The sequence below is a fragment of the Caloenas nicobarica genome, chromosome 13 (assembly GCF_036013445.1).
Source record: "Caloenas nicobarica isolate bCalNic1 chromosome 13, bCalNic1.hap1, whole genome shotgun sequence".
Lineage (NCBI taxonomy): Eukaryota > Metazoa > Chordata > Aves > Columbiformes > Columbidae > Caloenas > Caloenas nicobarica.
In genome coordinates, this window is record NC_088257.1 from 5,296,802 (window position 1) to 5,322,525 (window position 25,724).

Here is a 25,724-nt window from a genome sequence, read left to right on the forward strand (position 1 = left end):
TTACAGATCAAACTCAGAGATTTCATTCAGCTGATACAGCAGAACAGAAAACGACGGACGGTCATCTTTCCTCTGAGCAGGGGAGGGAAGAGAGCAGGAGAACATTAATGTCAACTTGAGAGGAATGGTGAGGTTAGGAAGGAAAACCTTGTGAAGAAACTGCGTATTAACAAAAATACAATCTATTGTTACAGCGAAAATGCCAACGGAAGAATGAGCTTCCTTCTGTGCAATGTTTCTTTTCTACTAGCAGTGAATATTGCCTAGTGGACACTAAGTACCTTGTAATGGGTTGGCTGTCATTTTTACCATCGCTATTAAAACTCAGCCCCACAGATCTGCAGCTTTTTTAGGAAGCAAACTGCTGAATTAACTTGAGTTAGGTGCACTACATAGAATTCTCGGTGAAGTCAACACATTCTATAGAAACAGCAGCTTAAATAAAAGGCAAAGAGCCTAGAGTTTGCATGCTAGTGCAGATGAAAGCTACAGAATGCTCACCTCCATGATTTTACCTTGTGTTAGCATGTGGAGTGTGTACCTCTCTCTCCCCTCCTAAAAGCCAAAGGGAAGAAAGCTCTTGTGTTTGGGAGCTACAATACTAACCATCATCCAGCAGTGGCTCATGACCTCATAAATCGCCTTGGAGGCCAGCTTGGGTTTGTAGAGCCGAAATCCTGCATTGATTTCTTCCACCACTTCTCCATTGGTACGATTCTCATAGGGGATTTTACCTTCACTGAAGACCTCCCACATCAGCACTCCTAAAGCAAACAAATGAGAAAAATCACAAAAAAGCAAATAGAATCCTTAGCAGGTCCGTGGCCACCTTCCACCTGCCCTTCTCTGCAGTTCAGCATGGGTGTCTGTTACTTGGCAAAGCATTTTCGCTCGGATTCTCAGTACACATCTGAGAAATCAGGCCCTAACACAGCTGTACAGTTTGAAGATGCCAACTAGGATCTCTGCAGCTGGACTGCAGCAGTTTGGTCACTGCAAGTTTGACTTCTCTGCATCCTACTTCATGATAGTCTAGCACGACAGGGATGTCTTTACCCCTGAGCCAGTGAGGTCTAAGTGTGTTACATATCAGAAAGCATAGAAGTGCTGCATGTCTCCTCCCAAACTGTGAAGAGGGAATGCTTGTCCATGTACTCCATCCAGATGTGTAATCTGGGAAAGAGAACCCACTTTTGGTCACTGATTCAGTTCATCTATTTTTGGTTCCAGTTAGTCAATAGAAGACACAGGTCACTGATCCTGCCTGTGGTGTGTCCTACACCAGGATCTGCTTGTATTTTGGTGAGACTCAGGAACCAGAAACCAACATGAACTGCTCCATTCCTGTTAGTCAGCTTAGCCTCAGTGCTGGGAAATCACCACCTGCAAAACATCCCAGGTGGTGTGATTCACTGGGATGAATTCACATGCAATGACAGTGGAATTTCAAAGGATTGCAGCATATTTTTCCTCTTTTCCTAAACAGTCAAATGTTTTCTTATGATTACTGTTCAGAGCAGTACAGAAACTCATGCTTCTCTAGTGTAGTGGAAGAGCGACAGGTAAAGACAAAAGGACTGTGGAATATGTGGTGGTTGGCCACCAAATCAGAGAGGCTGGGTAAATTGAGTGAATGCAAGGCATCTGTGTCATGGTTAGGTTGAATTTCCTTGGTCACCTAAGATGACTGACTTGGTAAACTGTGTCCACATTGTGTTAGAAAACAGAGACAGACAGATAGGTAGACTGATCTGCAATAAAATTGTGTAACTCCACAATCAACTTTGCTAAATAATGCCTGCTTTCCAGGTTTGAATTCTTCACATAGGAAGATGCACAGAGATCGCAGCTCCTCACCAATGGTATTTGCTCTACTGAAGAATAAGCAAAGCAGTTGTACTCCCCCAGAGTGCAGATTCCTGCACTGGGAATTTCTCACACCCACTTTATTCTCCTGGGCGCAGCAGGATTTCAGGCCTGGCAGAAGGGATGAACGGGCTGCAGAGTAGCAGAGCAGAAAGCTGCTCGCAGTCATGAGACCATGACATGACAGAGAAATCCTCTTATGCAAACCCCACTGGATGGGGAGATAACAAGTCTGACAGATGTACAACTCTGTTGTCTGCACATTTCACAAAGAAGGACTGACCGACGCAAACAAAGCTCACCGGTATTTCATTCAGCCCTGCAACTGGAGTGAGCCGACTTCACCAGGCTCGGCTTGACTGTAAATCAAACCGAGAACCCTTTTTGCAAGCATCTGGCTCTCAGTGTACAGGCCAGTTTCCTATTTGTGAAGCAGAAAAACATTCTTACCGAATTAGCAACTCTCCCCATGTCACTGCCACTTTGCTGTGAGGTGTCGGAGATAGCTCCACTGGCAAATATCCCTTGGCGTTACGTGGTGAGACAGCCTCCTCCACATGCCAGGGCACATGGAAAGAGGAATGGTGTTCTCTGAAGCATATCTGGGTTGGGTTCTCAAAGGCTGTTGCGTGGGTCTGAGCACCCCCACCACAAGAATGCACAGCTTGAAGCAGCGTGAGCTCCACAGCAGGGCATGGGAAAGGGAGGGGGAAGCACAGAATTCGCAAGTGCAGACTAGCAAAGGTTATAATCCTGCATTATTTACTGCTGGGCCCAGAGCTGAGTGGCACCCCATTGACTGTGTGCTGTGCACAGCACACTGCACCGATTCATTCTGCAGTACCGCGATTTGCATGTTAGCTGGAGATGCGCCAGATGTGTTAGTGTGCCAGATCAACAGGCCAGGGGACAGCCTTTGTTATCTCCAGTGCCAACGACTTGGGGGAAAAAGATATACAACGGCTTTCTTATCTATGAGGGTCCAGAAGGGAGAGGAAAGAAGAGATGCAAATCATAAAAGAATTCATTGGGGAGCAGGAAATGAGGGGAAAAATGTGAGCAGTGAAATAATATTTTCAGATTGCCAGAAAGCAAATAGACTCAGCAGAGCAAACTTGGAAAGGCAGAGAGTTTGAGTGGAGCATCAGTGCCCGGGACTGGTCTGCAGAGAAATGGAGTGCCCAAAAGCCTTTCCTTTCCTTGCATAGTCTTGCCAGTGACTCTCCACCCTTTCCTTTAACACTCCTGCTATATCACCATGGAACAGAGTTCATTATTTGGTGCTGTATAACCTTGCATAGATATGATACATTAAGTTGGCAGTATTTGCAGTGTTCCAAAGCATCTAGATAGTTTGCTATTCTTTCCTTTCTTTCACTTAAATGACTTAGGCTTGCTTTTCTAAACCATTATTCAGGCAAAACACCCTCGGAGCCCAGAGGATGTAGTGCTTAGGAGACTTTACTTGAGGATGGAGTCCCCAGGTTTTTTCTGAGCTGGTGTTTGTTGAATTTTTTTTCCATTCTAACAATTGATTCTTACCAAATGACCAAACATCAGATTTGGTGCTGTAGTTGCTGTAGGAGAAAACCTCTGGAGCAGACCACTTGACTGGAAACTTGGTACCTGTGGAGCTGGTGTACTGGTCATCAAGAACGATCCTGGAAAAGGAAAAAGAGGGAGTGTGCTGAGTAAGCCCTCTGTCCTGTGACAGCCCCACAGGTAACGGGCACAGCCTTGGCATCATTACCTTGACATCCCGAAGTCGGACACTTTGACCACATGAGATTCCCCCACCAGGCAGTTCCTGGCAGCCTGCAAGAAAAGAAGGTACAAAGGTAGAAGGTCAGAGCCAAAAAACTATCACAGCCACTTGGTTTTACCCTGGCAGAGCAGATAGTGCCTAAAAAAAGGAGAATCAAAGTGACATCATACCCTACAAAGAGGGCAGAAACTTGAGGTTTTCAAGCTTTCTGTACATTTTATGGCCAGCATGTTCCTGTTGCCAAGAAAGCTATTCAACCATCAGCCTTACTTGTAGGGCTTGTTGCCCAGAAAGGGCACAGAAAGACCCATAGCTATCCACTGTTCTTGCTCCCCTAACAAAACAGCAGCAGTGACTGATACAGATTGATTGAATACCATGTAATTAAAAGTATTTTATCAGAAAGAGATGTTTATGCATATATTAAAATGGGTCTTTTGGGCACTTCCATTTAGACATGAAGAGTGGTCAGTCCCTGGGAACTGTGGGAGCTGGGGCTCCCAGGGAGCAAAAGAGGCCTCTCCTCTCCTCTCCCAAACACAATTAGGGGAAATAGATTAATCAGCTCTCCAGAGGACGTGTTTTGGCTTTTTGTTTGTTTTCTGAAGTACTGATGCTGCTTCTGCAATAAGAGGTAATACTTGATCCCCGGTCAACAGATGGGCAAGAGTGTGAAAGCTGAAATTAGGGAAGGGAGGAAGCACAGGGAAAAGGAAAAGTCTGTCTGTGACCAACATACCAGGTCTCTGTGGATGACAGAGTTTTGTTCCAGATAAGCCATTCCTTCACACACATCTTGGCACATCCCTAGCAGAGTTTCCTTCGAAAAACTGCCCCGCTGGCTCCTCAGGTAGTCGGACAAGCAGCCGTTCTCCATGAACTCAAACACCAGGCAAATGGGAGTGTTCTCGAAGCACACGCCATAAAGCTGGACCAGCTTGGGGTGAGACAGCTTCCTGTGGGATGGTGAGGGAAGGTTGGAAAGAGGCTGAAATAAGCTCAGTGCCTCCTGTCCTTATAGCAAGTGTGTTATATATACGGCTGCCTATGTCATCCTGCTGCGCACCTCACTCTGCAAAGGCCAACTATGGAAGCAGAAAGGAAAATGTGTAGACCAGGTCTAATATCAAGTAGCACTATTGTTCCATTTTAATGGTAATGGTCACCAAAAGAATTTTCTGCATGGAAAATCATCCAGTCGAACAAAAATAAAATCAATTTCTGTCTCTTTTGAAGGGAAGGAAATGTAAAAAACACAGGCAAAGTATATAAAACCAAAGAGAAATATTTTCAGTTGTGCAAAGCAAAAAAAAAAATTGCAGGTAAGATTTTCCAATAAAATTTCCCTCAGATGTTAAGAGAGTTCTCCATTTAATTATTTTTGAGAAAAACCACCTCGCTTTTCAAAACATGCCATCAACTAACCCTGCCTTTCAGAACAGCAGAGATCTCGAAGGCTATTCTGGATATCGATAGACTTACAAGTACAGCAATTCACCTACACCTTGAATTGCCTTCCTTTGTAACCACCAGAGCTCACTGGTCTCTTTAGATACTATTTAGATACATAGTAGATAATCCAAGTTTAAATTACCCATTCATATTCCTGAACATTATCACAACATATTGGTTCAATCTTACGAATCCTACAGGATCTGGTTTTCTTGGTGAATCCGCTACTTACATCAAGACTTTAGCTTCCTCGATGAAATCCTCTTCAGACATTGCTCCTTCACGGATGGTCTTTATGGCTACTTTTGTCTTCTCCAGCAAGTAGCCAAGGTAAACCACCCCAAACTGACCACTGCCAATTTCCTGTACACGGGTGAGCTCAGAGGGGTTAATGACCAATTTTCCTGTTGATTGTAAGGGAGAAAGAGTAAGGTTATAGCAGTAAAATGGCAAACAAAAAGCTTTCGTGGGTTAAACACTGAGACAGGACTCTGAGTGAGACTCTGACCGTGCCTCAAGTTGTCTGTCTGACCTTTGGTAGCTCATTTGTCTGATCCATGCTGCAGGGCATGTTCAGGAATAGGAATAACAACATCCCCTTTCTTTCCCTATTTGTCCTGTCTATCCAGTTCTTCAGGGAGGATCGTTTATATCATGCATATGTGCACTACCAAGCACAACATGGTTTTTAATTTCTTTCTTGTCTCCAAGAGTTACAGTAAAGATGATACTAGCAAAATTCTATAGACAAAATATGGAAATGGAGGCATCTTTAAGGAGGAACTCAGCTTTCATCAAGTTATGCTATGCTTCTACTCCCATCACCTTTGTTCAGCATTCATTTCAGCATCTAATGTTGACTTCATTGAGACCCTGGGTATCTCATCACCTCCCTCAAGACCCTGCACTGTCAGTTCATTCAGTTACCAATGGTAATGAAAAAGATGATAATCTAGTCAGTAGTGCAGTGTAAAGATCTGAAGGAAGCTATTTATTGTGGTGATAGTCACATGAATATTCATCAGCATCCATGGGGATATTCAGGATCATTCAGATAACCAGTGAGGAGTGTGATTCCCAGATAGTCATGAGAGTACCATACCGTAGCTCAGCCCTGCAGTGATTGGGGCCTTTTTTCTCCAAGAAGAGACTGCATACCGCAAACGAGTGACAAGGCCTGAATAACAGAAGAGAAGATGGGTTCCAGTTATTGTCACAGTCATGGGAAGTGTGGCCGTCACTACCCCAGAAGGCCGTCTAGATACTGGAAGCAGATTTATTGTACTGAGCTCTCAGTTCCACTTGAGGGCAGCTGAACCTCTATTCAGACTGCGATTTCCTGCCTGCTAAAAGGAAGCCAATCCTGAGCAGTTTCAGCCCATTTTCCATTTTTGCTCTGTCAGAAAATGTGAGCTGTGAGTCTCTATTAACTCTGATGAAATGCCAAGTTATACCTTTTATTATACTTTTTATTTGTAGTTTAGAAGCCCAGGGTTTCCCTTGGTACTCCTGGATGGTAGGGATGGGAGTCTTAGTCTTTGGTGACTCCCATGTCTGACTATGGGTTCTGGCCATGTCCCTAACTTTGTGTCAAATCAAGTCCCAGAGATATATCACCTACTGGGCAAGAAAGCCCTGAAGAGTAACTCAAACAGGTAGCTTGGTCTGGCAGTGGTCACACACCCCCACGGGCTCCCAGGATGAAAGGGCTTTCTATAGTATGTCATCATGGCACCTGTATTTGTCATATCAGCCTTAGAAGGACAACCACAATGAAGATGTAATGCTGGAAGCTGGCCTGAGATGGTGATTTTTGTGCCACCCAAGTGCCAGGATAAGTGGAAGAAAAGGTGATGCCATATAATGTTTCACAGTAAGGACAGAGGGCTTGAGAGCCTTCCTTCATTCAAAACCTTGACCTGGATGCATAGTAAAACCACAGCTTCCCTGGTCAGCATCAGCCTCCACTCACCTGCCGCGTTGTGCTGGTGATAGTTGATGAGTTCAGGGATGCAGTCAAACACATGCTTTTCTGCCAAGTAATATCGCTTTGGAAAGTCAGTTGTCTCATTGATGTGATAATGCTTTATAACAGGATTGTTGTCCGTGCTGAAAAAGAGGAGGTTTTCTTTGTGTTTGCAGCAAATAAACAGGAATTCAGGGCGTAAATGGAAGAGGAGCAAGTGAGCCAAGGAGATGAACCTTCACTACTCAGAACTAATGGGAGAGGAGCAAGGAGCGAGCTGCAGTTGGTAACAAAAGCTGTGTTCTCCCTCTCACTCATAGATGGTCTCATCTCTAGAAAGGCTGAGGTTTCCTGATAAGAGTGGGTTGAGAACTGTTTCTCTGCCTCTGCTTTCTGAAACAAAACTTTCTGCCCCATCACTGAAACCCTTTCACTAGTCTTGTATTACCCACCTCTGATGAGTCCATGTTGATCTTACCAACACTTCACTTGGGGTACAATCTTCTCAAAATTACAACCCCAGTGATGTCTAAGGGACTGTTTATAGGCATATATTTATATGCAGGGAAAAGTGGATTCTTTAATACACTTTGCGAATGTTAACTAACTCTTCTGCCTCTTTTGGAAGTGTTTTCCTCTATTATTTTCATGAACCTTCTGCTCTCTCTTTATAATGCCAAAACAACTAGAGAGATTACACTCTCACAGAAGCCATTTCATCGATGTCATTGATGTGAAAAGCTGCTGAGCTCAGCTGTACCTTAGTGCTTTGGTGAAAACAGAGACTGTGTACATGCCAGGTTGCCTCGAATCTCTCACCATGAAGGCACCTTCCCTACCCTGTAACAGAAACAAAGGAGAGAAAACTGGTTAGAGACATAATGGAAAAAAAAAGAAGTGGGCTGGGGGCAGAGCTCTGCTCGTTTCAGCCCTGTCTACTGCTCAGTCAGGAGGATGTGCTAAACATGTAGGAAAAAAAAGAGCCATGAGCAGCTGACAGAGCTCGGTGTGTTCCATGCACAGCTCTGACGGCCGCCCAGGGCCTGCAGGTACACCCAGCTGGGCTCTCGGGTGCTGGGTATTTTTAGCTGGGTTTCCTGAGGAAATGAGACTTATGCGCTCGTGCTGAGTATGCGTGGGTGTGGGTACAAGACCGTGTGCCTCTCTGTCCCTCCAAGCCTCTCCTCTAGAAATTCCGAAGCCATTGATTGCTTTCAACCCTATCTGACAGAACACTGGTGATATTAATTTCACGCAAGTTCAATGAAATGTGCAGCCGAGTGGAAAGCCAACGCCCTTTGAGTGCCCTCCATGGAAAGAGCAGCTATAGAGCCAGACTACAATGTAGTCAACATCGAAGAATCCATATGGGAGATAATTTACCAATCTACCACAAATGGGAAAAGTTTGGACAAGACCCTGCCATTTCATAGGTACCTAAGTCATATAGTATCTAAACATAAATGTGTAGGAAAGCGGGCTTCCTCCACTCTGGCACTCACAGGACAATTTTCCTTTTTAATTTTTCACTGTAATTGTTTTCTACTCATCTGAATGCTAAAATGTATCATAGGCCATGATCCTGCAGGGCCAGGCGCTAATGAATCAGGTGGCAGAGAAGAAGATTTAACATCACGGTTTGGATGAAATATGCTGTGTTTACCTATCTATCAATAATAAAAAATGCGTTTTTCTTCTGTTTGCAGAAAAAGATGCTTTTCATATGGCATCACAAATGCCTGATTATTTAAAAATTCTTTTAGTTCCTATGAACTCCTACGGGATGTGTCCATGCATGGTTCGGTGATCTTGTTTTTCATTTTGATCCTACCAGTGCAACTTTTCTGTGGCAACTACCCCTGTGTGGCTGCAGAGCCTTCTGGTTCAAAACCTCACAACCCCCATAGCTCTCCCCAATATGTGGCAACTAAAAGCATTTTTAACACCACATAAAAATGCTTTTATTTCCATAAAATACTATCATTCCAAGAAACAACATGGTATTGGGGTCTCCTTTTAGTGTGAGAGCTGATTTAAAAACTAAGGTTGTGTTTGTGTGGAAAAATTCAACAAGAAGTGTATTCTTTTTGGTTTTACTACAATCTCCACTGGAAAACTCTGGCTCAACTGAAAAATTACAGATGCGTGCTCACATGCACACACAAAACTAAAAAAAACCCAAACTCATACTTTTGGCTTTTGCCCAAAATATTTCAGCACGAGATTGGTTAGATTTTCAGAGAACTATTGGCATTGGCAGGCCGCCTGCAGAGACAGAGAAGATGAGCTAAAATCATGGTTTTCAGTTGACACAGTGTTCAGAAACAGTGTTTTCCATCAGCCCCAGTTAGTGGGTGTGTTTGACCAAAGAAGGATGGCTCAGCTCTCTACCCACGCTCGGCTGTCGTGGAAGCGAGAGGGCTTGCTAGTGGTCCTTTATTTTGTATTGCACGCTAAGAACAGCCAAGGACAGCAACACAGCAGGGACCCAGGGTTCAGCAGTCTCTTACACAAAGCAGCCTTCCCAGGCTTCTCCTTATTTCTCATTAATTAATTATTATTGCCCATCTGCTCCGCACATAACACTGGTTTACCTCATCCTTGAGAAGTGTTTCTGCTTTGCTCCTGCTGATGTTCTTATTGTACCATCTGAAAACATCAAAAGACTCCGAGTTAGCGTTTCGAGGCTGTTAAAGTTTCTGCTCAAAAGCCTCTGAATTGAGCACCCCCAGCGTTAGCAACGACACATTCTGTGGGGCAGGGACAGTGGAGGCTTGTAGCTTCTATAACAAATCCAGGGCACACAGAGGTACAAGAAAAACATAGGCACAACTTACTCATACATTTGCAGATTGTCAGGCGATTTTTCCACCAGGTAGCTACTTGGCACATAGCCTTCATGCCTGTTAAAGTGCAACACAGCATGAGCACGCTAGACAGACAGGATTTTCTTTGCATCTGTGGGAGTCAGCCCTGAAGGATTTGCTTGCTCTTTGCATTGATAGAAATGGTGGTTGTTATGTGCTTAGTAGGGTTACTGGGCAAAGGAAACAACTTGGAGAGCTTCACAGTTTCCCCCCTGCATGTATGATAGCAAATATCAGCCTGAGCTAAGGACTGTTGTTTTGATTTGTTTTATTTTTACTTAACTTGGATTCTTCAGCTGCCTGGATACAAGCAAAATAAAAGGGAAGAAAGTTACTGTAAATAACCTTCCATCACTCTTGTTCTGTATGTCAGAAGATGCTTCATAGAAGTTATACTCGGGGCCAGCATATATGTTAATGGAAGAACAAAGTGGATTTAGGAAGGATTTGTGAACTGGCTGTTGAAAAGTGACTTACCCATTCTTATCTTGAATCAGCCACCAATGTTCCTCAGAGCTGTCAATCACATAATATTCCTCGTTATATTGTAACGTCAGCTCCTGTGGATTCTGGGCTTCATAGTCATATATGGCCACAACTAAGGCTTCCTTTGGGTCTAGTAACATTGTCTGCACAAATTAGGGAAAAGGGTCATCATATTCATAAAAAACAATGGCATGCTCTCTAAAATGACGTTTCCCTGGCAGCACTGGTGTCTTCTGTGTTCAAAAGCCTCAAAGCTAGGAAAGCACCCCAGGGTGTCTAGTGGGGTATGTTGACAACATGAGAATTTTTAGCACTGTCAAACAATGAAATTCATATAAAAATTTCAGCTGCACAGAAAATAGTTATCTACTCCTTCTTAGGGCAGGATTTCCTCTGTCTGATCTATTCTTCACAAACGTTTCCTAAATTCCTCTTAAAAGCCTCTAGTGATGAAATCCCCCTGGCCTCCCTAGAGGGACTGTCCCCATGCCCTGCTGCCCTCCAGTAGGACACCCAGCCCTGACAACCACCCTGCTTCTCCCTTCTCATTGAGTAAGTCAATGACATTTTGTCCCATCCACAAGTGGGTTTGAAAAATCACTTTTCTCACATCCCTCCTACTTCCCCAGTTTCCCTTTTTATAGATTAAAACAAAAGAAAACATAACAAAACACCCCACAGTTGAAACTTCACTCATCATTGGAGAGCTATCTGTGAAACCGAGCTGAGCTTGCAGGACAACCTTAATCTAATGGGATACTGCTGATTTATAGCTTATGAAAAAATAGGAAAAGGTAAAGGGAATGCCCAGGGAACGTTAGCACAGGTGATATTCTAGGTCACTGCACTGTGATGAACCTTAATGAGGATATTTTCAGTGCTGCTAGTTAAATACACAGGGTATTAAGGACAGCTTAGCGCGCCTCACTGCACTCACCCAGTTATCTTCAGGAGTGGGGGGAAGAGGCTTCTTTGAGGCTGAAATGAAATCAAGAAAGCTAATTTGAAATAGATCTGGACAAAACCAGGGATGAAACCACCAAGGTAATGAACTGATAAAGGTGACACAAAACCATTGAGTCGCAAGTCTTGGTCTTTCAGAGTAAGATGTGCCAACAGCCTGCACCTACACAGTGACTCTCAGCCACACAGCATGGGTTTGAAACTGGTGTACAGAATACTTAAAGAATCACCCAGATACAAGCAAAAAGCATCTTGGGTGAAAAATGATTGACTGCTTACATGCTTTTTTCAGGAGACAAAGTAAAGATTGAGCTTGGCCATTAAAACCACAGAGGAAATACCATTAGGACAAAATAGGACACACAGGGTTAAATCTTAAGAAAGTTGCTATGGCTTATTGACTGAGCACAGCTGGTCAAGTTTTTAGTTCTCCATCTCATTCCAAAGACAGCACCAAACATCACACAGAGGAAAATGTTAACTCTAAGCAAAGAATGCCATATACAGTAAAATCTATGCCAGAATATGGAATGTCCCAAGAAGCCAGCAATATGCCTCTTGCTGGAAACATAACATGATATTCTTTGATGTTCTGTATGAGACAGATGTGATCCTTTACTTTTGGTAGGAATAAATATTTTCAATATCAGGATGGTCTTAACAAATCCCATACCATTTTTGGTGGGGTCATACTCCACACAGCCAGCTGCCATCTTCTCTGTCTGGGCACAGCATCGCCACTTGCCTTCTATCCAAAAATCTGGATGACACTTTGAAACCAAACTGTTGTTGTTTTTGGTTTCTGCAAGACATTAGGGGAATAAAAAGCAGGGGGAAAATGAATTTATTTGCACTCGCATCAGTTCTGAAAGACATTTAGTACTGAAAGACATCTAGTACTGATTTGGAATAATTGACACTTTAAAGAAGCTGCTTATTATTTTCAAACCAAGCTTTGGTGAATACTATCAGCCTCCTCTGTTAATGTTTTCATTTCTCTCAAAAGGAGTGAATGCCACCACTGATGTGTAGGGGTATGGAACCCATACCTCTACTGTGGGAGAACAGAATCCCACCAAAGTGACTCTCTCTTTAAACTGATAAACACGAAGACCACAGAAGGAAGGTCTCATAAGGAGAAATAAAACCTGACAGGTCATGTACTGATGATTCCCATGAAAGACTACAGCTCTACAGTATGTACATGTGTAGGACCCAGAGGCTGCTTTGGCTTGGTGTTCAGCAAGAGCTGTACGTACTGGCATTCACCAGCACTAAACATTTTTCGCACACGTAAATACCAGTTTTGAATGTTTGTGTGAGTGATTAAAGGTTATTTTTGAAGCTAAGCCTCTCTATCTCTAATAATAATTTTCCTAAAAAGAACAAAAAGTTTCTGCTGGCCTGTTTCGAGAGACTATTCAAATTATCCAAGTAAGTGGATAGTCTCCAGACATTGAACAACAAGAGGTGATAAAGTAGAAGCTTGGAGCAGGTGCTCTCCAGAAGGGAAACAACTGGTTGCAAGAGTAAGTGCATTAACTTAATATTATATCAGGCACATTTTTTTCAGAGTGAACAACACAGCAGCTTGTGTTACAAAGCAGGAAAAAGCTATGATGGAGGCCTGGTGCAATTTTCATGTAACCGAGTAACACCTTCCTTATGTTAAATATTATGCTTCATTTCTGCCTGCAGTGGTTAGTTACTGTGCCTCCACGTCAGAATCGTTGCAGCAAACTACAGCACCATTCAGGAGGTGAACAGGAAATAAAAGCTACCCACAAAAATGTTTTTAATATTCATGATTCTCCAAGAAGGTTTTCATCTAAACAAACAAACAAAAAATCTATCAATAAGAGCTGCAAAATCTCCCACCCAGAAAAGATTCATTTCTAAAAAAAATTAGCCGTATACAAATCCTCATCTCTTCCTGAATAAGAAACCTCAAATTACAGTAACATATTAACAGTTTATCCTAGAAAGAGGCAAATAAGGCATTCTGTGTCCAAAATTTCCACTGCTGTTGAAAGCACATGCACCCAACTTATAAACAATTTGATTTTATAACCTCATTCCCCATTACCAGTTTGCATGCTTAGATGTAAGACAAAACTCCTCATGCACATTTTCTTTGGATTACAGCTTGTGAGAAAACTGGTCTGGGATAAGTAACTTCAACAATTAGGTGGGCACAGGGGTTTTATTACCTTCCTTCAGTGTAAAGACCCATCTCTGCCGGCTCTCACGATTGGGTGCAAACACGTAGAGAATGTAGTTATCGTGGACGATCTGGAGAGGGGAGTAAAGAAGGGAGAAAGCCATTAGAGACAATCCCAGATATGTCGGGCACGAAGGAGTCACTGAAGGAACAAGGCAGCAGCCCCCATACCAACAACATACACACAACATGATGATGTGGGCAAGTGGAGTAACAGAGCCCGTTCAGAGCATCTCTCAACCTCAGTGACTTTTGATTATTTAAAACAGAGTAGAAACCCCAATCAAGAACAAATTCTAGACAAGTAATGTTTTAGCTCAATTTTATGCTGTTAAGAAACTCCACTGAAATCAATGGAGACATAGAAATTTCAATGTGCAGAGAGTTCAGCCTGATTTACTCACTGACTGCAGTTACTTTGCCCATGTATCTCTGGGGAAATGGCATCTGTGTCTTAGCAATTTCTTGTAAGACACCTTCGCTTAAGATCTACGAGCCAAATTTAGCTTTTCTTGTGTCAATATAAAACCTGAGCAACTCCCTGGAGATTATTTGGATTACTATTGTTCTTCAAAGTTTTTAATAGCTTTCTCTAGGGTTATAGAGGGGAAATAAGAAGCTGGAGCAGATGAACACGGAGCACTCAAGATCCTGTTTTTGTCATCTTGGCCTTAATGATGAACAAGTGAAGTAAGAGAAATACAGAATATTTGTGGAGTTTCAGACCAGGGAGTAAAATCATCACAAGAACGAAAATGACTCAGAAACTGAATCGGCTGACTACATTTGGGTCTAAAATTTTATGTAATGCTTAATCTAGTTTTCTATTCCAATATTTATCTCAACAATTGAATTCCAAATGGGACCTGGTCTCTTCGATGCACAAATGCTTTGAAAAACTGTGACCACTTTCTTTAAACAGGGGTTTCTACAAGAAAGCAGCTGTTTTTTAAAGTTTTTTCCAGAGGTGTAGGTGAGGCAATGTTGATTATTGTTTAAAGAACAGGAAACATTTGCTATCTCTTGGCCTGAAGCCCTCGCAGGCACACACAGACAGCTGTGTGACTCAGTTGCTTTGCATGCTATGAAGAGATAAATTATAACCTCTTTTACAAAAAACAGAAATAGGGGTGGAATAACTCCCACTCATTTGAAGCCACTCCTGTTGATATTATTGTTATGTCTGTATAATGTTTTGACAATCTAAGGCACATTTTGAAATATGCAGTAGAGCAGATCTCCAAAAGACGTAGCCATGAGCATGCACAACTGCACAAAATCACTCATTTCATGCTGCTCTGCGAGGGGCTCACTTGCCAGAGGGAATTTGTGTTGCAATAATGGAGCAAATATTCTGTAGTATTTATGTTATAAATGTATCCCATATTTATGTTATAAATGTATCCCGTATGTATTAATAATGAACGCTAGACATGGTTTTCCTCATACTAGAGCTAGCACTGTCCACCTCCTGGTCGTTGAACCATCTCATCACTAAAAGCCATCTCTGGAAGAACAGTTTGGAACAGCCTCCCTAGCACACCACATCCACCAGTTTCTGATGCAAAGGCTACTGGATGTATTTAGTTTCAGCACCAAATAGGTAAATTGTCCAAAACCCTGGATAGATTCCCCGTGTGAAAGATGGGCTTTCTCTGAACATAAGTTAGTGGGATAGATTAATATCATGTTAAACATGGGGTAGGATTAGATAATCCTTTCCAATTTAAAACCAATGAGTATGAGAGTGTCCTGGTTTTGTTTGCCTTAAACCTTGACAAAGAGTTGATGAATCTTGTATTATAATAACAGTCTCTGATTCTCCAGTTCAATTCAAACCTCAATCTGCTTTTTCTTCCTTTGTTGTCATTCACCGTGGTGTTGGGTTCATTAACGACTGCACTGTGAGGGACAATTTTATTGAAATACAAAATGAAGTGATATATCTATCAGTATGTTCAGTGGACTGACTCACCTGGAAAGGATATTTATACTGACAGGGAATAATAATGTCACTTTTCACAATTTCCACGCATTTAATCCTGGAAAGTTCCACAGAACCCTTCAAAGTCCTTTTTTTCTAAAAGACAGATAAAAGCAGTTGGTTAATGCTAATTATTGTGGATTAAGTGAATAATTAGACAAGACTGTCATGTCCATAGGAGATTCAGATTTAATGGAGCAGAAGCAAAGTAGCAGATTATGTTAGACATTTTAAAGTGTAAAGAATCATTCCTGTATATGGCACCTCTATATGGATTGCACATACACATACATATATGCACATACACAGATTTCAGCTCAGCACATGGATTCTTAGCGAACCAGTCAAAACTTTCGGTTGAACTTCAGGTTTTATTTTTTCTTCCAACTAAATGAAACACCTTTTTAATGAAAAAGTACTATTTTCATGAAACATTTGGTTTACTAACAGTCCTCTTCCATGCTGAAATCTATAAACCAATATTTATTTAATTTAAAAAAAAATATTTGCATACTGAGAACTTCAAAACTAAGCATTTTATCTAAAATGTAATATTTTTACTGCATCCGTTTTCCAAGAAACAAAAACACTTCTCTGTTTTTGTTCTGTCTGGGTTTTTAGCTAAGCAAAAACAACAGGAAATTTTGAAGTAAATAACATTCTCAAAAAATTGCCAACAAAACTGTTTTTCTGGCAGCCTGTGCTGTGTTATCATTCACGCTGTACCAGATAGCTAGGTAACAGTCTGGGCAATGAGGAAAGGGTAAGAACAGACACCCAAGTGTCCCAACTACCTCCGCGTACCCCATTTCCTACGAACCTCCCCGGTTTTGCAGGACCAGGCAAAGCAGGAGCTGAGCGAACCCCAGGAGCTGCTGCTTGCAGCTTCTGAAGGATTTGCAACAAACCCATTCGCCCTTTGGAGGCAAACGGGTTTCCTGTTTTGATTCGTTTTCAGTAGGGATTAAACAGTAGTTGTCTCCCAGCTCAGCTTTGCAACACCGTGACGGAAATTGGTGAGATTTAAAAAAACCCCCAAACACAGCAAAAGCTTCTGTTTTTCAAACACAGGCGGCTGTCAACAGCAGAGAGCACGAACTTCAACAACTGCGTTGTACCTGTCCTGGATTGCCATTCGGAGACGTAGCAAGACTCCGACAACCTCTTCATCCTCTCTCAGACCCCCAACCCAACGCTCTGTGTCCTTCGCCCCCCAGCTCTCTCCTGCCCCTCGCTCCCCACGTCACCATGACCTGGTGGCTCTGCCGTGCTGGCATCAGCCATCCCCACCGCCGTGCTGACCCTCACTCTGCTCTGTTGGTACCTTCCATCAGTCAATTTAACCTAAAACAGGGAAGCAGGTGATGCTACTAGAGATAGGGTGAGGTTTTTCACTGTGTCCTGTCAAAAAGTCTCAAAACAGAGAGGTCCCAAGGCTCCTGAAACCTTATTCTTGCACAACTGGCTATTTTGTCTTTGTATACAGACTTGAGAAAAGAAAGGGCAATTATTAGAGTGTGGTCTGATACTGCTCTTGCTGGACTGCGCCGGTGAATGTGAGTTTTGTATTTGTATTTGCTTGCAGTTTAACCAGTGCCTCTGGATTTATTGCCAGGACAGCATCTGCCTACATAGATCTAGGAGGTGGAGTGGGATTTTTTTCGTATCAATAAACCCAAGGCCATAAAGCATCCCTACATGTAAATACCAATTAACTATCAAGAATATCGCCAAGCCTTGGAAGGCCTTACTGCACCCCATTTTTACCATGTATTTGCTTTCATTCTTGTCTATTCACTTATTTCTTCCAGACTTGCCTTCTTCTGTCTCCACAACCTCCTCTATCATTTGTTCTGCCCCTGGGACTCCCAGCCCTTCCATGAGACACAAGCCATTTATTTCCTATAAAAACCTTCAATTTTACTAGCATTGAACCCTCCTTCATCTTATTCCTTTGAAGGGCTAAACCACATGCACTCCTCCTCTGAGGCTTTAGGAAGCGATGCTGTGCCTGTCACATACTCTGCTCTTTCACTGCCGGCTGGTTTTTGGTGATACTTTTCCAGACTCTGCTGAGAGTCAGGGTGCAGCTTTCTCAAAGAGCTTCGTTCAGTCGTCCTGCAGCTCTCGTCACCTGCTGTGCTCCTTTTAATCATGTAATCCCAGCAAAGGAAGTGTTTTAGAATCTCATGTTTTAGCGCAATGTCAGGGTGCCTCTCACAGCCAGTGCGTTACCTGGCAGATCGTCATCAGACAGGACTTTGCCGATAAAAAGCAATTCCAGTCCCGCAGCAGCACAAACAACAGGAATTACTGCTCACAAACCAGGCATTACCCAGAAACTGGGCTGGAAGCTAAACATATCTCTGCTTTTGTGATGCCTGACTGCACTTTAATCCAACAAAAGCAAACAGGCCATTTGGAAGGGATTGGAGAGGAAAAGCCTCTTGAAAGTGGTCTCCAAAAACCTCAGAGACTTGTTCCTAAAAGGGCTAGACAAAACATGCTGACGGATCTCTATTTGTTGTTTTCAGTCTGCCTGGAGTATAATTATGTAGATGTTTTAGCTGGTCAGTCAGAAAAAAACGTCAGTGGTCTTACTGTATAATGTGTGGGGAAAGATAACCCAGGCATGCTGCTGTCCCAAGAGAAGTCCACTGTGCTGCTGCTGTTTGATTTCTTCTGGTCCGTTATTTGCAATATGGCAATTCCAGGAAGGAGGGCTAACAGATCAGAACTGAACCAGGTGCATCACAAGCCAAATGCATTACGGTCTTCATCTTCGCTATTTCACCTTCTCTTGCCACACAGTTCCAGCAGCTCTTTCACTGATTAATCCTTTATTTTGTGCCTACTGCATAAACTGGATGACCACAATGGTCCCTATTTGCCTTAGATACTAGGACAAATGACAATGGGACAATTGACATAGCCCTGCTCTGCAACACAAGAAGGTATCTCACTACGCTTGCTTGGGGAATGAGCCACCTGCCATTTGTCATGTGCAAAGACTACACAACCACCAACACCAGCACTTGCCCACACCACGGCAGCTTGGCCACGCAACCAAATGAATCACTTTTCACCATCTGAGGCTCTGGGGCAGGGGAAGGAGCGGGGATGTGGAGCCCATGGTGGAGGTGACCCAGATCTGTGCCGTGAGCACACTTCCTGACCACGGCTTTGCCCTCTCAGGCTTCACGAATGTCTAAGATCTTGTAAGATATGGAGCTGTGCAGTCTGAGGAATTTGCTGCTTTCCAGCTAACACTTTGCTGTTGCCATTGGCGAAGCCCATTCATCAAATGTGCTGCACCAAGCATTTGGGCTGAAGGTCTCTTGGTGGATGCTTAAAGGTTTTTTGCTGAACCACACTGTGTTTACCAAAGGGCCCTGGCAAAAAAAAAAAAAAGTAGCCCTCAGTGCTGGAAGCAGAGGGAAGGGAGGAAGGCCAAATAAATGCTGGGGAGAGGTGAGGTAGGAGTGAGCACAGCCTTATCTCCAGGAGCATGGGAGGAGAGAGCAGGCAGCATTTTCTGGCAGGCAGAAAGGCAGCATGCCATGTTTCGTAAAGCCAGCTTGGCTCAAAAGTTATGTAAGAACTTGTATCTTGTTTCTTTTGTGCTGGTGAGGGGAAAACCGAGCAATTAAGGTTCATGTGGCCCCAAACTCCTCAGCAGCAGTCGCTACCAACGGCTCTCCACGCTGCAGCTGGGCTTTGCTTGCCCTGTGTCACTGTCGCGTGTTCGCATTCACCTCTTTATCTCCCTGGATGCAGAGTTCATAGAATTGTGTTGAATGACAAAATCAATTGCAATCAGTGCCTAAGATGCCTCCATTCATCTAAGCAGTAGAGATGGAGAAGAACACCCAGGTGCACATACCTACTATTGGCACAAGTGGTTTGACAAGAAAATCAATGTCACCATCAAGAAATAGAAGAAGAAAAAAAAAAGATTCTTGGCTTTCAAATGAACTTTCTAATATGATGGAAATAAGTATTTTATGTTACAGAAAAGTATATGCAACAACTGCTGAATACTATATTAGTTTATTCAAAACTATTCTTGACTCTAGCAAAGACTGGGAAAAAGAATGGATTGCAGTAAAGGTTCAATGAAAGAAGGGAAGCTAAATTAAATTGACTAGGTACCATCACTTTTTCATTAAAAATATAAGCTTTAAGGACAAAAAAAAAAGATCAGAAAAGATGAGAAAACATAAAGCAATAGGAAGGCGTTTCAACAATATCAGTTACAATGCTGATTGCAATGTAAAGCACAAGCAGGTACTGGAAGCAAAAATGGGCACAGTAGAAAAGTCTAATGACAGGTAACTATTAGGAAATCCCATACTTATTGTAGTATATTCATATTAAGACTATTCCTTCCTTAATGATATAAAAGAAAACATGGGTTGAAGACTTGGCCCAATCTATAACGTTCTCCGACGAACCTCATTGACAGAGGTGTGATGTACATAGATGTCAAGCCTGACTTCTTTGTGGGCGATGTGTCTTATTAATAAATTAGAGATATGCATCAGAAGACAGATGGTATTGCAGATGCTGGCAAGCAAACAGGACTTGTTAATAAATATATGACAAGTTATGAAGAAGGACACATCTATTCAGATATGTATTTAGTTGGAAGGCAGTCTTTAAAACCATAGTTAGTTCACTATAAAAAACCATAGTTAAACCATAGTTAAAAAACCATAGTTAAACCATAGTTAATTCACTTTAGATGAAGATTATAGCTTCAAGACTGTTGAGGTATTCAGAATAGACATTAGACATTTCTCGTTAAACAACGAGAAATAGTATGAATGGTCACTCTAATTAACAGGAACACCAAAACGGAGATCTTCAGAAGCGAAGTCTTGGTCTGTTTATATTAGAGTCTTGGGGAAAAAAACCCAAATCTTTGCCGGGCAAGATGCACAAGTTGGATTCTACGTAGAATAATCAAAGTAAAACGGATTGATGGACCAAGGAACAAAGTGCTGCTTTTGTTACTGTGGGTATCTGGACTGCTGCAAGTAACCCAATATGTAGATAATGCACCACAAGCAGCCGAAGAATTTTTAGGGTGCTGATAAAAGGCTATTCACCCAAGTTTAATCCTTTATTCTCCTGAAACAAGAGACTGAAAACAAATTTCAAGACACACTAAAGTGCCATCTTTATATCTCAGTATCAAAGATCTGAATGAAGGAGCTCAGGACAAGGTTGATTCATGCTATGTGACCTCTTGAGCATCCGAGCAGTGTAGGAAGGATAGTGCTGATGTAAATGAAAAGTGAACTTGGTCCTTTTCTGTGTACTCCTTTCATTGCTGCCTTTAAAAACTGGACCAGTAATAGCCCATGAGTGCCTGAAGATATAAAATCTAAAAATGAACTTCCCAGGTGTCAGGTGCAACTTTCCCAGCCCTGCAATACTTCTCAGAATGCCTGTATAGGGCAAAATGGCTATTTATGAAGAGGGAAAACTGTGGCACAGGGACAAGGAGCACTTCTCCATAGCTGATCCAGAGAGACCCAAGCACTCTCGGCAGGTCTCGGCACCCCAAGACGAGCAACCCTGATGTGGAGATCGTGTAATGGTACCGCATTAGCATGGTACTAGCCCAGTGGCCAATCCACTAAGTGTGGCATCGGCCTCAGACATCTGTGCCACTTTTAGACTACAGACGGCTTGAAATACAGGGAGAGATGCTCATTTCTGGCTGTCCCCATTCAGGTGGGAATGTGACATGTGGAAGACTATGCAAGAACACCTCTACTTAGTGTCTGAAATACTAAACTATCTCTCTTTAGTCTCCTGTCTGCTAACCTGAAGGATTTACCAAAAACTATAAGCTGTTAGGTGAATCACATACACATAACTCACCAGTTTAAGCATTTTTGCTAAGTAAGGACCTTTGAAAGTCTGTCCTAGGCACCTCTCCAAAGGGATTCACTTGTCCGCTTCTTCTGCAGTACTGCAAGTGTACTGGCACCCTGAGAGTATCACATAGGGTCTTCACTGTCGGTTATTCTGGTGAGGATCAAACTCATTGAAATAGTTAAAATGATTACTCCCATGTGCTCCTTTACTCACATGCACAATAGCTATAAAATCAGACCCTGGAAATGAAGAATTTTTGCCTGTGGAATTGATTTGCATGTTATAATAAAGGCACTTCTGATGTATTTTAGTAGAGACAGGGGCTGAACTCATGCCCGTTATCAGGGCTTTGCGTGATGTTAAGACAGCCTTGCATTGTGCACTGTGTAATGAATTCCAGAAAACACAGCTTCTTATTGTTGTCGGTTATTGGGGGCTCATTCTCCTAATGAGATATGTAAATACCCTTCATTAACATTAATGGCGATTGTGTGCTTGGTCCCTGAGAACAGGGCTTTCTGTCTAGCTATGGCTGTTATGACGAAAATGCTGTTACAGTTATTGCAAAAATTTGCCTTTATGATGTTGGTTGTGTGAACAGCTTTTGATATCATTTACAGAATTACCCTTGTATCGCTTTGACCTGCTTATTTCCTACCTTCAGTTTGCTACAATAAATGCTTAAATATCTTTTTATACCCAGTGTCGAAATGCAGAGGAAGGGACTGGGTGCCAAACCCTGTTAAATATAGGCAAAACTTCTAAGCCTGGACTTAATGCATAAGCGTATGCTTTACTTTAAGCCACTCAACTGAAATCAGTGGGACTTCTCAAGCTGCTAAGCGGTTTGCTGGTTGTTTTGCCTGACTTTACGCACAGGCTGTTATTATTGAATGACTGAGGACCAGAGAGGTGGGTACTGGGCAGTATTGAAGTGGACAGTAAGCCACTGGCAAGGTTGGTAAGGGTTTCTTAAAGAAACTAATTGAAAACTTTTAGAGCAAACATCCACAGAGATTTCCCTTGAAAAATACGTACTTTAAAAGCCTGGACAGCTGCTGGCCCCATCTCTACGGTGCACTACACACGCCTAGGGATACTCCCCATCACTGCAGCCAGCTGGCAGAGAACAGAGAACGCTGTCCTTTTACCACTTTGCCCTAAACCTCCAGAGCAGGGAGACCACATGCAAACTGCCTACAGGTAGTGGTGACAGCCTGTGCTGACCCCTGCCAGCCCCACAAATTATCTGAGAGAGTCCTCAGGGAACAGAGCCAAACCTGTGCCAGAAAACGAGCACTACAGATCACTAACTTCAACGCCTGCACACGCTCCCTAGTCCTGGTTCTCCCTTAGGGATGGGCATAGCCCGTGTGTTGGGCAGGTACCCTAATTTTCCCTTCACTGGCTGTGAATTCAGTTGCTGGGGGTTCATTCTGTTCTCAGCACAGAACAAGATGGTGCTTGCGTGGGCTGCGCTAGGCTTTCCTCTCCAGCTTGTCTTCTCCAGCTTGTCCTTTCCTGATCCTCTCCAGGTCAGGTTGGTCTAATTTGGGGGAAGATTACTGAAGAGGCTGAGGATCCGTTCTGGGAGTCTTTCACAGGACAAACTCTTTTCTCCCCATTTTGCACGAAGTTCTATTCATGTAATGACCTGATTCGTGTCAGCAAAAAGTTAGCATTTCATGGAAAATCAGCCCTGTAATTACAGACATATCCCCCGTCCGTCGAATGTGTAGAAGAGCCTTAAGTTACGTGTGTTTACATATACATGTCTACACATTATAGTATATACACATTTAAAATACATAATATATAACATAAAGTAGATAATACGCCAAACCCTCATCTCACCTAATTGACCTTTAGGAAGGCTAGGGGAGAAAATTTCCAAAAACACTCACACAGCACATGAAATCTATGCCCCACTGAAAGTCACCGTATCAGATTTTCCAAACTATTTCAGTGTCTAAAGCTGACGACAGACATGTACTGTGATTCTGCAATCATTTATAGGCAAAGTGCATGTTGCATTCACCTCAAGTCCACCAAGACTCAGAAAGCACCAAAGAAAACTAGTTATGAAGATTTCTCTGAATACCTACAGAAGAATCACTTGGATGCTTTTGAAAATTTTACCCAGAATAATTAGGTGTAATGGGTATAATAGAACTTAAACTTTTAAAATAATGGCATTTGAAAGAAAGTTTGGATAGGAAAGAGTCTCAAACCAAATATAGACACACTACACAGCAATAAATATTTTTCTATTTAAATATGGAGGTAAGAAAAACACAGACTACAAAATAAAAGCAAGAAAAACTTCCTTTTTTTACACATTTGAGACAAATAACTTTCAACTAAAAATTATTGTTAACCCTTAAAGCTGGTATCCAACCTCAACTGCGTTATGATACAATACAAGGGCACACGATACTTTTCTTGTTGGATTCAGTTTTAACTTAATTTTCTGCAACTGAGCAAGATCAGATGGTCTGAACTTGTGAACACTGGATAGCAAGGCAGCACCATCCCCAGTTCTGCTCTGAGTACAGCAACAGTGTTTAAACATAATGGATTAACAGCATGTTCAGTGACTGTTGGAAAACAAGCAATATTATTTACGACCGTAATGAGGCTCAGCAAACATCCAGCTAAATAGAAGAGGGAAATAATTCTCACTTCACTAGAACACTTAGCACAATGGGGTGCGCAGATTGACTTATAATTTTCTTCATGTTTAGCAAATCGGGGAAAGGCAAGCTTGGGGAAACCATGCTAGTCTGAGCATAGATCTCACCATCACATCGCTTCTGAAATTAACTCTGAAGACGAAGTCAGTTACACATGGCAGCTGAATTTTTTTAAATGCAAGGCTGGTCTCCTACCAGCCATCGGTCTGCTGCCCTGAAGAAAAGAATGAGAGTGAAGATCTGTGGATGATTTTTCCCACAGATGTGATCAGGGTACACTTCTGATCTTTGCAATACACCACTCCAGGTCACTCCTGCCAGACACAGGCTCACACAGCCGTTACACACTGGTTATAACAGCCCATGCTACAACAAAACTAGATCTTTTCTATAAAAGAGCAAGGTAGTCTTATTTCTCCATGCACACCAATTGCCGACTGCCCAGAAGCTCTACATGACACATCTGACCGCTTCGCAATTTTCAGTGAATGTTGCTGTAGTAAGGACTAGAAAAGCGAAATTAATAAAACTTAACAAAGATCATCCTTCCCTCCAGTAACATCCTTCCTTTCCTCTAATGAAGTTCATCCTTCCCTCTGTTACTCTATTATGAGAGAGAAAATGGCTGACGTACCCCATGGCGATGTTCATAGTAAGCCAGCTTGGATTTGGTTAAGACAAAGTAGCGCACTTTGAAGTTGGAGGGTGAAGTTCTTCTCTTCTGCTGGGATTTTTTAATCAGCAGTTCCTCCAGGAGCACACAGTTATTCATGGCTGAGCCAAAAATGGTCCTTTCCAAAGACATGGGATATCTGTCCTATGCGCTGAGTGCCCGTCCAAGAAAGAGACACAAGAACGAAGACAGTTAATTTGAAAAAAATAAAAAAAAATGTTCAAAAGGCAGTGTAGGTGCTTCGAGCTTTATCTTCCCATCTACAGCAAAGCTTCCTTTCTGTCAAAGCATAACCACATCCTCTCTGAAGTCATAAAATGAACAGCACATGTTGCAATACATGCTAAGGTAAATGTTGTGGAAAAAATAACACTTGAGGGACATTCAGTAGATGTGAGTCAGTGATTAAGGATTAATTAAAAAGGGGTGTGGCATGATTAAGCATCTGTCTCCTGCTCCTGATGCCTTTTAACAGTTGACTGTATGTCTCAGAGATTTCATGCTACTTATTTTGAGGAAGTTTCCCGTGTAACATGAAAGTTCTTACGATGTAAGCAAAGAAAATGATATCCAGGATATATCTGTATAAGGAATTATAAATATTTGTAGTTGTTAGATATATAAACTGAAAGAAAACAGTTACAATAACTGATAACTAATTAATTATCATTGGTTACTATTTACTGATTACTGATTTCTTCAGGTGCAGTCTAATTAGCCTGTGGCTGGATGTTCCAGGCACGACATGCCCTGCAGATGCAACCAAGACCAGAGTAATCAGGAGAGAAATGAGCACAAACATCAAACCAAGCACAACAGGTTTCCTCTGGACTTCGGTGCAGCATTTGGGGCAGTCAGCACCAAGCTAAATATAGAATTATGAAATAATTGATATGTAC

General features: G+C 42.4%; 1 protein-coding gene across 2 annotated transcripts; it reads right to left on the bottom strand.

The window, feature by feature from the left end:
- Nucleotides 1-24,957, bottom strand: ITK (IL2 inducible T cell kinase). Of its 2 annotated transcripts, none has more exons than XM_065643891.1 (17): nucleotides 24,787-24,957; nucleotides 15,562-15,666; nucleotides 13,576-13,657; nucleotides 12,039-12,167; nucleotides 11,340-11,380; nucleotides 10,394-10,545; nucleotides 9,887-9,952; nucleotides 9,644-9,698; nucleotides 7,810-7,889; nucleotides 7,056-7,192; nucleotides 6,186-6,260; nucleotides 5,316-5,487; nucleotides 4,371-4,587; nucleotides 3,617-3,681; nucleotides 3,409-3,527; nucleotides 607-764; nucleotides 1-72 (listed from the first exon to the last, which is right to left on the bottom strand). In XM_065643891.1, the coding sequence occupies exons 1-17, from the start codon at nucleotides 24,955-24,957 to the stop codon at nucleotides 1-3; spliced, it is 1,896 nt and encodes a 631-aa protein (XP_065499963.1). The 2 variants fall into 2 exon arrangements, with proteins under 2 accessions (XP_065499963.1, XP_065499964.1); XM_065643892.1 differs by having other exon boundaries at nucleotides 11,331-11,380; nucleotides 24,787-24,924.
- Nucleotides 24,958-25,724: the final 767 nt, after the last annotated feature.

Excerpts from the sequence above, each read along its gene's own strand:
- ITK (XM_065643891.1), bottom strand. The coding sequence starts at position 24,957 with ATGTCTTTGGAAAGGACCATTTTTGGCTCAGCCATGAATAACTGTGTG. Across the intron at positions 11,381-12,038 it reads GTATGACCCCACCAAAAATG|CCTCAAAGAAGCCTCTTCCC; the intron begins GTATGGGATTTG and ends ATTTCATTTCAG. Across the intron at positions 10,546-11,339 it reads CCACTCCTGAAGATAACTGG|ACAATGTTACTAGACCCAAA; the intron begins GTGAGTGCAGTG and ends TAATTTGTGCAG.